We start from the raw sequence: 16,386 nt of genomic DNA on the forward strand, positions 1-16,386 counted from the left end.
TCATTATATTTTACATATTTTTAAATAAATAATATGATTATTTAATGTTGGCGAGTATTTGTGCGCGAGTGGATGAGAAGAACCGCAACGTTTGGTTGTTCAAGTGAGACTGATTTTATTATGCTTCTTAATAGCTAAGTACATGATAGCGTTGCCACTAATATGAGAATTGCCATATCAACACTCTTCCTCAATTCTTATATTTTCATTAGGCCGATCAACGCTATACATTTCATATGTTTTACTCTTGACAAATTCTTAGTTAATACATCGGCAATCATTTCATTTGATGGACAATAAGATAAATCGATTAACTTATTCTCATAACAATTTCGTATATGGTGATATTTAGTATCTATATGTTTGCTTCGTGCATGATATATAGGATTCTTCACAAGATTTAACGCGCTTACATTATCTTCATAAATTCTTATACAATTTTTCTTAAAATACGGATTCATTTCGCTTATTAGCTTTCTTAAATAAATCGCCTCCTTTGCAGCATCAGAGAGCGCCATATACTCCGCCTCAGTACTGCTCAGCGCCACCGACTTCTGTTTCTTCGAGGTCCATGAAAATGCCGAACCTCCCCACATGAAGGCATATCCTGTGAAAGACTTCCTATCAGTTGAGTCTCCAGCCCAATCTGCATCTGCATAGCCAGCAATTTCCTCTCCTGTCTTCTCGTAGACTAACGCTAGATCTGCTGTGGTGTGCAGATACCTCAAAACTTGCTTTGCTGCTGCAAAATGTTCGCTATGTGGATTCGAATTCCTTTGTGCCAGCTTGCACACCGAATGTAGGATGTCCGGCCGTGTGCATAGCGCAATATACATTAGCGAACCAATCACAGACTGATATTCTGTGATATCAACACGCTTACACGACTCGCTCTCGCAGTTCACTTGGAAGTTAGCTTCCAATGGCGTTGACGTGGTGCGGCAGTTGGACATGCCCATCTCATTGAGCAGACCCACTATATGCTTCCTCTGGCTCACGCGTATCGCACCAGTCCTTCCTTCTCGTTGGATTTCAAGGCCCAAGAAGTTCGTCACTTGACCCTTGTCTACTACCTGAAATTCAGAAGATATAGCCTTTTTAGTAGCTCGCATCTCACCCATGCTTGAACACGCCAGTAACATATCATCTACATATACTGCAATCAGGTTTATCGTCTGGTCATCTGAGCACTTGGTATACAGACATGGCTCGCTCTCGCATGCCCTGTATCCCATTTTGGTTAGAACGCCATCCAACTTAGTGTTCCAAACCCGACCAGCTTGCTTCAGGCCGTACAGCGACCTTTTAAGCTTCAACACACATCCAGAATGGTCGTCGTAGAGTTCTGGCTGTCGCATGTAGATATCTTCTTCCAGAATGCCGTTTAGGTATGCCGTCGAAACATCAAGTTGATGTACATAAAGCTCGTATTCTGCAGCCATAGCCAGGATCATACGTATTGTACTATAGCGCACTACTGGAGAATACGTCTCTTTGAAGTCTATGCCATACCTTTGGCCGCATCCTTTTGCAACCAAGCGCGCTTTGTAGCGCTCAACTTCTCCAGATGAATTCGTCTTTAAAGTAAACACCCATTTGCAGCCTATGGGCTTCTGACCATGTGGTAACTGAACCACGTCCCATGTGTCATTACGCATCAATGCGTTATACTCTTCCTGCATTGCCGCTTTCCATTCATCTGCTTGTGGACTCGATTGTGCTTGCTGCACGGTTAAAGGAACTTTAATGTTATTGCTTAACATTACATTTGCCACGTTGTATTGTTTAGTTGGCCGTCCCTTCAAGCCCGTTCTGATTATTTTAGGCCTGCCTGGCCCTCTTCTTGGCTCTTCAGCTTCGTCAGCATCATCGTCAGGTTGCTCCTCTGTATTAGAATGATCCTCTTGTATACCTTCCTGATCATCATTATCATCTTCAACCATTATCGTAGCGCTAGCTTTCTCGGTTGACTCACGTACGCTATCCTCGATGAAATAAACGTCTCTGCTGATCTTCACGTCACCTGTGTTCTTGTCGAACAATCGATATGCCTTTGACGACTCAGAGTATCCGACCATAGTATACTCTTTTCCTCTCTCCTGGAACTTCTTCTTTGGACTCTTTTCCAGTGCAATTGCTGTACATCCAAACACTCTCAGGTGCTTGACAACTGGCTTCAGCCCTGTAAACGCCTCGAAAGGTGTTATGCCATCCAGAGCTTTCGTTGGTGATCGGTTTCTTAGATATGCAGCGCACGCGACTGCTTCCGCCCAGAAACTCTCATTTAATGCAGCACTATTAAGCATTACTCTTGCCATCTCCACCAGTGTCCGATTGCAGCGCTCAGCAACACCATTTTGTTGCGGGGTATACGGTGCACTCAGCTGCCGTTTAATACCAGCCAACTTAATATATTCGTCAAAATCTTTGTTGACATATTCTGTACCATTATCACTTCTAATGATTTTCACTTTCAGACCTTTCTGACGCTCTAGCATCGTTACATGTTCTTTAAATATCTTGGTCACCTCAGACTTTTGTTTCATAAAGTAAACATGGATGTAACGGCTCTTATCGTCAATCATTGTGAGAAAGTATCTGGCGCCGCCATTCGATACTTGCCTTATAGGTCCACACACGTCACTATGTATCAACTCACATATTTGTTTTGATCTATTCTCTGAATCTTCAAATGGTCTAGCGTGACATTTACTTTTCAAGCAATTTATACAATCAAAATGATCTATGTCAGAGCTTACTGCCAATCCACGCACCATATCTTTACTTTTCAGTTCACGAAGGCTCTGCACATTTAAATGGCCGTATCGTGCATGCCATTTCTTGATATCATCAGCACCTTTTGATAAACACAACTTTTCATTATTTTTTGTTTCACACAGAAACAGTCCGCTGATTCTTTTGGCAATTAATATGACTATATTTTCGCTGTCAAAAACTTTGCAAAAACCTGAATTAAATTCAACAGAGCATCCATTTGCGACTGCCTTTCCAACTGATATGAAATTACACTGCAGCCCTGGTACAAATAACACGTCTTTTAGAGTAATTTCAAAGCCACACAGACTATTGATAACTACTGTGCCTCTGCCACAAGCCGTCGTAAAGTTATTTCCAGCCAATTCGATACTTTCGTTGTGTTGCTCAAAGTTATCGAACAAATCACGACGTGCGCACATATGCGATGTTGCTCCGCTATCGATAACCCAAGCATCTTGACTCATACGATAGTTTCCCATCATGCCAGCAAACGATCGTTGATTTGAATGCGCATCTTTATTCTTTCCATTTACACTTTCGCTTTTCCCGCGCCGTTCCTTGCCGTATTTTTCGTTTGCCTCTTTCGTACAATTCGCTGCGTAATGGCCTTGCTGACCACACTTATAGCATTTGAAATACCGGCGTCTGTCTGTCGTCTCATTTCTTCCCCGTTCTTTGCCTCTTTGTCCCGTCTGCCTTGCCGAAAATGATTGCGTAGCTTCTCTTTGATCGCTGATTTTTCGCCTCTCACTCTCCTCTGTCAACTTGCATTTTATGCTGCTGAAATTCGGCAACTCATCACGAGCTTCTAATGCAACCACAAAGTTCTCGAACGATGATGGAAGACTTGCCAGTAGCATGATGACGATTAACTCTTCTTGCAACGTAATTCCAATTGCTGATAGATTTTCAACAATATTTGAAAACTCCATGATGTACGTTTGCAAATTTTCTCCTTCTGCCATTTTCTTGTTTAAAAGCTGTTTAAACAATGTTACCCTACGCACAGGTCCAGATGATTGATGTAACATTTTCAGTTCATTCCATACATCTTTTGCGTAAATGCATCTCTTCACGTAGTTTACTTGCGACGCACTCATCGACAAAATTAGCACTGCTTTTGCTTTGTCGTTCTCTCGTTTCCATGTCTTGAACGCTTCACTCGTTTCATCTTCTGGCTTCACAAACTCATTTGAAACCACGGCCCATAAGTTTTGATGAACCAAAACACTTTCTACCATGACACTCCAACAGTCATAGTTGGTGTCATCCAGCTTTTCTATATTGTACATGGAACTCATTTTCAGTTTTACTTTTCTGCTTGCAATGTCCGTTATGCACAGAAACTTCTCGAGCTCACTTTCTTCTCTCTGCTTTACACTGTTTCTTTGCACACATACATAAGCCCTGGGCCCATAACCTGTTGGCGAGTATTTGTGCGCGAGTGGATGAGAAGAACCGCAACGTTTGGTTGTTCAAGTGAGACTGATTTTATTATGCTTCTTAATAGCTAAGTACATGATAGCGTTGCCACTAATATGAGAATTGCCATATCAACATTTAATATGTAATTAAGTAGCTTCTTTTTATTTAATTGCCACATTCAAATTGCAGCGCCACAAGCAGGGCACACCAAGCAGTTACAAGCAGTGCAGTACGATACAAGCAGTAAAACTACCATGTAAAGCAGTATAAGCTCAACAGAAGCACTAATGCAACAAGTTCATAAACCAATTGGAAAGCTTAACCTTTAGCTTTAAGATACTAAAAGCTTTTTGGTATTTAGTATTTAGGCACAGAGCTGTGCATTTATTTGACAACACCGTACGACCTCCAAACAACCTTTTGACGTTTCGCTTGCCTACGCTCGGCTGTCTTTTACTTATTTCGCTTTGGAATTTCTCGCGGGCCGAAAATAAAAGCGTCGCCAACTCAACTCCAGTGCAGCAGCAGCAGCAGAGCCAGCCGGTAGCCAAACAGCAGAGAGCGGAGCAAAGCAACCGAAAACACCCACACAGTTTCTTTTTCCAGATCGGTGAGTGTGTGTCTGTGCAAACGTGTGTGACAAAATAAAATAATAAATATAAATTAAATAAGAGCAATTGAGAAAAATAAGTGCAGTTCGTAATCTGGTTATATCAGTGCAAGGCTTTTTCGTTCTCAACCCAAGTTGGTTTCGTAATCGTTTTTTTGTAGTTTCATTCAGCTGAAAAAAAGTTACAGAAAGCTCTCGGAGTTTGCTTGCGTGTGTGCATGCGTGTGTGTATGTGTGTGCGTTGTTTGTTAGACTGGAAATATTTCTAATTAGAATGAATTTCTTATTGGCTACTTATTTTATGAATTCCTCTTGAACTTTCTACTGCCTCCATCTGCTTATCGCAGCAAACGACGCGTCGTTGACCTATGCAACTGAATGCTGATAAGAAACTTGAGTACGCACTCAGCTATCGTATAACGGTGCTAGTTATTGCATTGCCGGTCTAACTGGCTAAGCCCGTCACCCCCACCCCTACCGCCAATCTAACTAGATTTTCACTCTGCGGTTCGTTCGCACGTTGGCAGCGCTTCAACTGCAAGTTGCTTTATAAATAGCTGACACAAGTCTTATGTGCACGAATACACACATACATACATATACACATGCATATATGTATGTAAATTAGGCGATCATGTATTATTGTCTCCTTGCGTCTGTTGATTAGCTTTCGTTTAGTTTTCAATTAAATATTGTCATTGCTGCTTGTTTATTGACATCGTCAATTGACATTTGCCTTTCGAATGTGAGAAACCTTTAATTCTGCCACTTGATAACAATCAAGAGATTAGAGAGAAAGAGAGGGATTGGACGAGGGAGAAAGGAATACTTGTTCTTTTCATAAGCAAATTTAACTTATGGAAAGTGAGGAAATGAAGGGTGTGAGAGAGAATGAGAGGGGGCAAGAGAAGTATACAGATTAAGAGTATTTTAGGAAGAGTATATGAAGCGTGTAGGTAATTATTAAAAAATCACGCTAGCTACCCTTAAATTTAAATGCGCAAAAACCAGTTTGTGAATGAAAGCTATCTTGAATATTATTGTTTCATATGTTATCTACAGCAAAAACAAAAATATATGTATATCATTTATAATTCAGCTTAGTTTAGCTGTATTTTTCTTACTACAGCTGATTCTATTCATTCTCAATACAACGCCCTTGCAACTGTCTCTTTCGTTTTCTCTACCACTGTCCCTCTCACTCTCTCTCTTTTCTTATCCCCCTCTTACTCACTCCCAGCTGTACCTCGCCCTGTGTACCAAGACCTCTTTTGGGAGCTGCTGACGCAGTTCGTATTTATGCTCTTTTGACCTATTGCTACTTGTCTGGGAGGCCGGACCTGTTATTGATACCCCGCTGCACACACGAGCCGCTCCAACAACATCCTGAACCAGTCTCGCTGGGCGATAACAAAACCATAGCGCATATTCTCTACATGAAATGTGGCGGGGGCTCGTTTGGTTGTTTTTATTTTTTTAGTCGAAGGTTAAATATTAAAACCGCCTGACAACAGCGCAGGCAGCAGACGATTTCGATGCTTCCAAAGTTTCCATAATTTTCGAAAAATTTCATTTTGTATTTTTGTTTTCGTCATTTTATCAACTTGTTTTCGATTCGAAGCTGCTGCTTTTATGTGATATGTGTGCATATATGTCTATTTTATTTTTATAAATACACAAGCACACACATACACACGCGCATACATTTACTTGTGTGTTTTTCTGATAGAAGAATTTGTGTTTTTGTATCTTGCTTATCTTGTTTTGCTGCTATCACCTGTCTCTTCTTTGCCTTTACATTTCAGTCTTCAATCGATAGTCGTTTAGCGTAGGTGTGTGAAAAAAGTGAATCGGCTTTCCAAGCCAAGAAAACGGATCTTTATTGCTGCATATAGTCCATTGTGTCAAGTGCAACTCCTAAATTGGCTCATATATTTTCAAGTCGACAAATGCCCTACTGCAGTTTATTGCACTGATACCAAAGCTTTAATCAGTTTGTAAACTTACGTATATACCTATATACTTTGTATATATATACATTGTATACCTTTTTTTGCGGTAGTGCGTGCTTTTCAATGTCAAACAAGTCAAGCACCATAGCAACTTTTTTTTTTGTATCTAAAACTTTTTCTTTTACTATTCCATTCTCTCTCTCTCTCGTTTACTCGTCTTCATTCCCTCTCTTTGTCTCTCTCTCTCTCTCTCTCACTCTCTCTTACTCACTCTCCGTTCTTGTGCCACACGCGCTTTACGATTTTTTAACCGTTTCGTAAGCAACACGTCACAAATTCGCCCCGGCAACATGTTGCCTCTGACCTTGTTCAATGTCAAAGTTTTTAAGCACGCGCCGCGCACGTCACGCAGCGAAAGTGAAAGTGAACGTCACAGCTCTCGCATATACAGCACGACCCGCTGCTTCCCCCTTCCCATGCCCTCCGCTTTCCCCTCGCCCAGCTCACCACCCTCTCGCTTACTTCCCTACTCATTCTCCGACGAAATGAGTCTTACATTTGCCCTCTCTGAATTGCCGCGCTCAGCGCTCTGATTACATCAGACGAGGCTGCAGTTCAGCTCGCAGTCGGGTCTTGGCTCAGTTGCTCAGAAAGCATTGTCGAGGTTGGTTGATCTGTCCGAGAGAAAACAAATAAAAATGAATAAGAAAAACACATAAATTAAATAAAGCACTGTGCGATTAGTGACTAATGCTAAGTAATTAGCAAAGTGTGCTGCAATAGGGCAGCTTTTGTTGTGAAACTGTGAAATATAGCTCAGCTTTTAAGCAACCTTGAAATCATTTATTAAATTTATGCGAAATTGAATTTAGAGTGTATTGGCATAAATATGTATGCGGAGTTTAATTTGTATATAGACCGTATATATGTCAATTTAATTGCTCAAATATATTTCATTTATAAATGGCTTATCAAGTGAATTTCAATACAAATTTTAACAAGACTACAACTGCCTTTGCAACATTATTGCTTGTGCATAAGCAACATTTTATGTATGCTATATACATGTATATAGGTAGTTTTGATTACTGAATAAAAGCTATATAAGGAGTGAGACCAATGGAAGTGAATATAATTCATAATTTATACCCCTATAGCTGTAGCCAATTCTCTGCGATTTGCTTAAATTTCACATGTTGCTTAGCAACATTTCTGCTACTTTTGCTCAGCAACATTGTCGGCAGTAATGTTGCTTGGCAACATTGTTGCTAGCGCTCTTCAACTCAACATTTTGTGTATATGCGTGAGAAATGTTGCCAGCAGAGCAGACAACTGCGAGCGTGCGCTCACGCTCTTCTCTGTTCTGAAAAAGATAGCAAATGAGTGAGAGAGAGAGAGAGAGAGAGAGCGGTGTAGTTATCGAAAACAGCTGTTCATTTGCAAAGCTTTCAAAACCTTAAGCCCCTTTGATAGATAGTTATGTATTTTATATATACACATATAGAGTATTCGGACAGATATCGCATTTTTGTATCACAAAATTAACATTCTGGTTGAGCCATCAAAAATTCGCCTTTGCCAAAGCCAAACGCAGGCCCATTATATGCACACATAGATCAAAGATCGTGAAACATTGTCTAAATTCCAAGTATAGGGAGAACGCACTTCTTTTTGTTTTCTTGCCAATCTAAATCAAAATGCATATTTACACTTTTCGACTGTTGCAATCAGTTTATTGCATTAAATTACCGATCCGCAACAAATCGCAAAATCAAACTCAAAATGGATCATCATTTCAGAACTTTACGCAAGTATCAAAGATGACCACCTACTTCAACTATCCCAGCAAGGAGCTGCAGGATGAGCTCAGGTCGATCGCCCAGAGGATCGTTGCCCCCGGCAAGGGTATCCTGGCCGCCGATGAGTCTGTTTCGACCATGGGCAAACGCTTGAAGGATATCGGCGTTGAGAACACCGACGAGAACCGTCGCGCCTACCGCCAGCTCCTGTTCACCACTGACGATAAGTTGGCCGAGAACATCTCGGGCGTCATCTTGTTCGACGAGACTGTGTACCAGAAGGCCGATGATGGCACTCCCTTCGTCCAGCTGTTGAAGAAGAAGGGCATCATTCCCGGCATCAAGGTCGACACTGGTGTTGTCAACCTGATGGGCTCTGAGGATGAGACAACCACCCAGGGTCTCGATGATCTGGCCAAGCGTTGCGCCAAGTACAAGAAGGAGGGATGCGACTTCGCCAAGTGGCGTTGCGTCCTCAAGATCGGCAAGAACACCCCATCCTACCAGGCCATCCTGGAGAATGCCAATGTGCTGGCCCGCTATGCCTCCATCTGCCAGTCGGAGCGCATTGTCCCCATCGTGGAGCCCGAGGTGCTGCCCGATGGTGACCACGATCTGGATCGCGCCCAGAAGGTCACTGAGACCGTTCTGGCTGCCGTCTACAAGGCCCTCAACGACCACCACGTCTACCTGGAGGGCACACTCCTCAAGCCCAACATGGTCACCGCTGGCCAGGGCGCCAAGAAGAACACACCCGAGGAGATTGCCCTGGCTACAGTCACGGCCCTCAGCCGCACTGTGCCCGCCGCTGTTCCCGGTAAGGAAATCGAGATATAAATTTCTAATCTTTCACTAACCGCTTCCTTGCTGTGCACAGGCATCACCTTCCTGTCGGGCGGTCAGTCCGAGGAGGAGGCCTCTGTCAACTTGAGCGCCATCAACAATGCCCCAGCGCCCCGTCCCTGGAAGCTGACCTTCTCGTACGGTCGTGCCCTGCAGGCCTCCGTCCTGCGCGCCTGGGGTGGCAAGAAGGAAAACATTGCCGCTGGCCAGCAAGAACTCATCAACCGCGCCAAGGTGAGTGCCAAATGTTATGGCTAAATGGTGTCTGGGCTTAGCTTTAGTTTGGGTCCGTGAAGACATGGGGGCTGTAGGGTGCTAGCAGACAAGATACATTAATCCCGATCATAGAATAACCCCCATTCACCCATCGATCCTCACTTAGGCTAATGGTAATGCCACATACGGCTGTTATAAGGCTGGCTCTGTTAAGGGAGCCGCTAGAGATGAAGGGCTTCATATAGATAATCATGAATACTAAATGCTTTCTGCTGAGCAAGACAAATACTCATTGAGACTAGTGGATAACTGTAACCCAAGGATCGTGAAAAGCTAGATGATCGAAAAGTCCTATCGAGCGTACGTCTTACCAAGTGTGAAGAACCAAACTGTAATTTGTGATCGTAGTGATATTGCTTCTCATGAGCACTTTCTAGTTTTTCGTAATATTTTTCAATTTCAACCTGCAAAATTTTTGGAAAATGAAATGATAAATATTTTAGCACTGAATAATCTCACTTGCCCTTTTTTATTTATTACCAAATACCTTTCCTAAGCTAACCTAACCTTATGCATGATGCAGACTGAAATGCGAATTGAAAATCTAAACTTATTACTAATAAAATTAATCATTTGCACACTACATATTCCTTAAACTAATTGCTGTATTAATATCATCTAAATAAAATTATTAATATAATATACTAATTACTGCATTTATTAATCTATATACATATTATAATTTAACTCATTTTTAATTTTAATAAAATTTGTCATGACTTTAAATTGTTTTTATCATTTCATTAATTAATTTTATGCTCGTTGCACTCTTTGTTTGTAAATCGTTTTGCACGCTCTTTTTTTCAATTAATCCCTAAACCGTTTCCTGCTCTCCCTCTTCTGTTTCTGTTTATCCTCGCAATCCTTAGGCCAATGCACTCGCCTGCCAAGGCAAATACGTGGCTGGTTCGATTCCCTCATTCGCGGCCTCAACCAGCTTGTTTGTTGCCCAGCACAAGTACTAAACACAAAGCAAATCAAAACAAAGCAAAACAAATGCGTCTCCTAACGGCTGCAATCAGAATCCAATTGGCTTAACTGTGCTGAGTCCAAACCCGAACACATTCCTCACAGATCTGCGGCACAAAGACTATGGAGTTGCACACTTTATACCTTATATACCTACAACTATAATTAGCATTTTAATAATAATAAAAAGAAAACACTTTAGAAATTATATATAATTTCATTTTTTAGATTTACTCAAAAGTCAGGACAACAAGAAATTCGAATAAATTATGTTGAAAAAGAAAATTATATTAAAAGCCAAAAAAATTTTAATTAAATATTTAAAAATTTGAATGATCTATTTTATTTTATTTTTGTTTATTTTTTATATTATTATTTTTCTTTTTATTCTGCTGTAAATATGCTAATTTTAAGCTTAGCGCTCTGTTTAGCTTTTATTTAGGTATATATTTTTTTTATAAGACTACGCTTGATTTTCTTACTTTTGCATTGAAACTTTTATATTGACTGTTTGTTATTGATACAAAATTTTCTATCTGTTCAAATTTGCACTGTTAGCTTTTAATTTGTATGTATTAGCTAAGTTCTTTTTTTTTTTTTTTTTTTTTTTTTTTTTTTTTGTAATGATCAAAACTTTCTGACTTGCCTTCAAAATGCCTGTGCTTGTCAAACTGTACAGTTTCTACGTCTTCCCTAACCATTTATTATTTTAACAAAGCAAATTTCAGTCAGGCTATTTTAGAATCAACTTTCAAACGCACACTCATACACACACAGACATCTCGGATGACTAGGCTTACGCAAAATTACAGGAATTTCGTTCCCGAATAGCACCTGGGGCATAATAAAAAGAGGCGGAACCTTTTCGTCCCTTTGGGCCTGGCACAGTTTGCAGCGCAATTAACCACAATCGAATAAACTTTTTACTTTAAAAGACTTGAAAATTGAAATTACAAAAAAGGCAACCAACGCGTGTGTGTGTGTGTGTGTGGGTATCTAGATTGAGGTCTATGCGAAAAGTTTGGCAAATAGCCCCTGGTAAGGCTGGCCTTCAATTTCGGCTCAGGTTACGGTTCAGTGAGCAGTGCCAAAAATCGCAGCGAAAGTTGAAAGTTTAGGCTGCGCACTTAGCTCGGGTCCAGGGTATATTGAAACTTGAAAAGTATTATTTTAATGGCAAATTAATTAACATTTTCCCCATCCTCTGTCTCTCTTTTCTCTGTCTAATTTTCAGGCTAACGGCGATGCCTCTTTGGGCAAATATGTTGCTGGCAGCGCTGGTTCCGGTTCCGGTTCCCTGTTCATTGCCAACCACGCCTACTAAGGCGGGCAGCAGCAAATCATAAAAACGCGAATTGCTGAGAAAAAGGAATTCACGTTTCTCTTTTTCGGTAATTTTCATTATTTATTTTCTAAGTTACCAAGCAAGCAAAGCGCTAAAAAGAAGCAAAAAAAAAAAAAATGTTTAAAAAAATGAACAGAAAAATGTTTTAAAAAATGGAATAATTATGTTTATTGAGACGCAAATTTACTTTTAGTTATAAGCACAAAACAAAAGCAAAAGGAACCCAAATTGTTGAAGTTATTCAAATTATATATACATACTTATATATATGCATGTTCATATATGATCATTATAAATATTATGTAATATTTCAATGTTCGAAATCTACTTGCAACAATTAGAAGCATGTCGTAAATCGGAATCGCAAGTGAAGCAAACATAACACCAGCAAACAACATCAAAGATTTTTAGCATTGAAATCACATGAGTTTATTATGTTTTTACTTATTCAATAATATTTTGCAATGTTTGTATACAAAAGAAAAACAAAACAACAAATAATCACAATGAGAAAAGTGGTTTTTCATAATTATTATTATTACACTTTATATTTATGATTATGATTGTAATTATTAAGTGAACAAAATGACGCAAATAAACAAACACAATCGAAAGAAAAAAATAATATATATTTAAAAAAAAAAAAAATCGAAACCAAAAACTAACCAAAAAAAAAAGAAGGAAAACAATAATATGACATATAATTTATATTGGCCCAGAACAGGCCGATATACATATACACACATATACGCAATGAAAGAATAATGTTATTGCTATAGTATGGCAGAAATGATTAATTAACAATTAACAGAGAACACTATTAGCATGTTGATTTCCCAACTGTAGTTGAAAATTGTTGCTAAACTGTACACTGTGCATAGGGGCACTCGAATTTGCAGTCTATAACTGTTATAGTTACTATATATATAGAGTTTATCGCTTGATGCATCCGTTGAGTTCAAGAGCAACCCAAGCAAACAGGCGAGCCATAACTAACCCCATATTTATCTATTCTCAATATATTTATATATATATATGTTTATGATTCATTTATTATTATGTGTTACTTCAAATTTCTACTATCTATATTGACATATTTATATATATATACATATATGTGTATTTGTGCATATCGTTGTTAATCGCAAACATTTTAGATGCAACAAAGAGCATATAACCCTACATTTATAAGAAAACAAATATTAGTTGAAGGAAATAGGAGCGAAAGTGGTTAAAATCTCATTTTTATTATTTTCTTGAGTCCTGAAAGCGAAACATACAACATCATGTTAGAACAGCAGTAAGAACCAACAACCAGAACAACAACAACAACAGCATGTTTCACTTCATTAATTTATGGCTGAAATATAGAAAATTCGACAACAAAGATTATACAATACAAGCAAATTAAATGTATCTAAGGCGGTTGAACGAACATCATTCAATAAAAACTAAACCTTATACAAAAGAGCAAAAATATCATCAAAGTGTTTTGATTAACTAATGCCACAAATATTTATGTTGCATACAGCAAGGCGAAGGTAATGTACCTTCAGCACAGTTTGACAAGCACTGCGTCAAATGTGAAACCTTAGGTGCATAAATAAAGTATTGATATATGAACTTGTATTAAAATTGTTATTGTCGTTGAGTTTATCTCTCTAATTGATTTTTGTTAAATTTAAATTTATTAAATATACCATCCGTCAAGTGTCATATCATTCAGCCTCCGTCATGCGGTCCAGAGCATTTGACTTCTGCGCATAAATTCGCAAGAAGATCGAAGCTAAGATCATTTATATTTATGTGAATCATGAATATGTTTTCTATTTCATTGATACTGAATTCATATCATTCTTTGGCATTGATGTACTTTACATCGAAGCTTGTAGCATTCAGCTTTTGTCATGCAGCTGCCTTCCCTCTAGCTTTTACCACATTCAGTAGAAGATTTGGCCCACAGTTTAAAAAGCATTTCGAAATTGATTGGTTGATAAACTGATAGCTTGATGTATTCATAGGTTGTTAGACTATTCATAGGTTGTTAGACTATTCATAGGTTGTTACACTTATTTTTACAAGTTTCATAGATGTACCATCCATCAAGTGTCATATCATTCAGCTTCTGTCATGCAGTCGCAGAGCATTTAACCTCTGCCTTAAATTCGCTAGTAGATCTAAACTAAAAGCATTAATATTTCTGTGAGTCATATGATTATGTTTTATATTTCGTGAGAAATGAGAATAAATTTTCCCACAAGCTTCATATTATTCAGTCTTTGGCATTGATGTACCTTTACACAGAGTCTTGTAGCATTCAGCTTTTGTCATGCAGCTGCCCTTACTCAAGTTTTAAGTTTTGTTTTTTTTATCTTCCTAAAAGAGTGGAGCACAGTGTGTCTTAATCATTCATAAGGCTATGCCTTTTATTTAGCGAGCAAATTCTGCTCAATATTTCCACAAGTTTCATAGATGTACCATCCTTCGAGTGCCATATCATTCAGCTTCTGTCATACAGTCTCATCGCATTTAGATTCTTCAATAAATTATCTAGTGGATCTAAACTAAGAGCATTTACATTTCTGTGAATCATATGATTATGTTTTCTATTTCGTGAGCAATGAGAAAAAATTTTCCCACAAGCTTCATATTGTTCAGTCTTTGTCATTAATGTAACCTTACACCGAGTCTTGTAGCAATCAGCTTTTGTCATGCAGCTGCCCTAACTCAAGTTTAAAGATTTCGTTTTTGTCACATTCACTAGAAGAGTTGGTTCACAATTTTTGAGGGATTCATGGGGCTATGCTTTTTCCCTGATAAAGAAAATTATGATCAATATTTCCACAATTTTTATTAATGCACCTTCCATCGAGTGTCGTAGCATTCAGCTTCTGTCATGCAGTCTCAGAGCTTTTAACTTCTGCCATTAATTCGCTGGACTATATAAACAAGAGCATTTATATTTCTGTGAATCATGAATATGTTTTTTTCTATTACATTAAAAATGAATTCATATCATTCGTTGGCATTGATGTACTTTACATCGAATCTTGTAGCATTCAGCTTCTGTCATGCAGCTGCCTTTCCTCTAGTTTTTCCCACATTCACTAGAAGAGTTGGCCCACAGGCTCAGCAGCATTTCGAAATTTATTGGTTGATAAACTGATAGCTTGATGATTGTTAGGACTTATTTCTACAAGAGTCATAGATGTACCATCCATCAAGTGTCATATCATTCAGCTTCTGTCATGCAGTCTCATCGCATTTAGCTTCTTCCATAAATTTTCTAATAGATCTAAACTAAGAGCATTTATATTTCTGTGAATCATATAATTATGTTCTCTATTTCGTGAGCAATGAAGATACATTTTCCCACAACCTTTATATTACTCAGTCTTTGGCATTGATGTAAGGTACATCGAGTCTTATAGCATTCAGCTTTTGTCATGCAGCTGCCATAACTCAAGTTTTAAGCTTTGTTTTTTTTAACTCACTAGAAGAGTGGAGCACAGTGTCATAATCAGTCATAAGGCTATGCCTTCATTTAGCAAGCAAATTCTGCTCAATATTTCCACAAGTTTCATAGATGTATGCTTCGAGTGTCAATCAGTCAGCTTCTGTCATGTAGTCCCAGAGCATTTGACTTCTGCCATAAATTCGCAAGAAGATCCAAGCTAAGATCATTTAGCTTATATTTATGTGAATCATGAATATGTTTTCTATTTCGTTAATACTGAATTCAATCAGTCCTTGGCATTGATGTACTTTACATCGAATCTTGTAGCATTCAGCTTTTGTCATGCAGCTGCCTTCCCTCTAGTTTTTTCCACATTCACTAGAAGAGTTGGCACAGGTTCAGCAGCATTTCGAAATTTATTGGTTGATAAACTGATAGCTAGATGATTGTTAAACTTATTTTCACAAGTTTCATAGATGTACCATCCATCAAGTGTCATATCATTCAGCTTCTGTCATGCAGTCTCATCGATTTATCCTCTGCCATAAATTCGCTAGAAGATCTAAACTAAAAGCATTAATATTTCTGTGAATCATATGATTATTCGTGAGCAATGAGGATACATTTTGTCCACAAGTTTCATATTACTCCGTCTTTGGCATTGATGTACATTACACCGAGTTTTGTAGCATTCAGCTTTTGTCATGCAGCTGCCCTAGCTCAAGTTTCAAGTTTTGTTTGTGTCACATGCACTAGAAGAGTTGGCCCACAGTTTCTGAGGCATTCCCGTAGTAAACACACACTGCAGCCCATGTATGTTTATGTGTGTTTGTGTGTGTGTTTCGTATGTGAGCAGAAGGACGCGAAAAATTATTGATATATCAGTTCACCGTTGTCTCGATAGAGCTTTCTTACCTGTTATATATAATAAC

At 38.7% G+C, this 16,386-nt stretch overlaps 1 protein-coding gene across 4 annotated transcripts; it reads left to right on the forward strand.

Annotated features, from left to right (window-relative positions):
• Positions 1–4,602: 4,602 nt before the first annotated feature.
• Positions 4,603–13,474, forward strand: Ald1 (fructose-bisphosphate aldolase). 4 transcript variants are annotated; one of them, XM_089463158.1, is made up of 4 exons: positions 4,603–4,813; positions 8,565–9,381; positions 9,442–9,641; positions 9,790–10,136. In XM_089463158.1, the coding sequence occupies exons 2-4, from the start codon at positions 8,586–8,588 to the stop codon at positions 9,883–9,885; spliced, it is 1,092 nt and encodes a 363-aa protein (XP_089319284.1). In that variant the 5' UTR covers positions 4,603–4,813; positions 8,565–8,585; the 3' UTR covers positions 9,886–10,136. The 4 variants fall into 4 exon arrangements, with proteins under 4 accessions (XP_089319284.1, XP_089319283.1, XP_089319286.1 ...); XM_089463157.1 differs by lacking the exon at positions 9,790–10,136 and adding an exon at positions 10,553–10,867 and having other exon boundaries at positions 4,604–4,813; XM_089463160.1 differs by lacking the exon at positions 9,790–10,136 and adding an exon at positions 11,887–13,474 and having other exon boundaries at positions 4,606–4,813.
• Positions 13,475–16,386: the final 2,912 nt, after the last annotated feature.

Source organism: Drosophila arizonae, chromosome 2, assembly GCF_054131065.1.
Source record: "Drosophila arizonae isolate 15081-1271.41 chromosome 2, UAZ_ARI_1.0, whole genome shotgun sequence".
In the NCBI taxonomy this organism is placed as follows: Eukaryota; Metazoa; Arthropoda; class Insecta; order Diptera; family Drosophilidae; genus Drosophila; species Drosophila arizonae.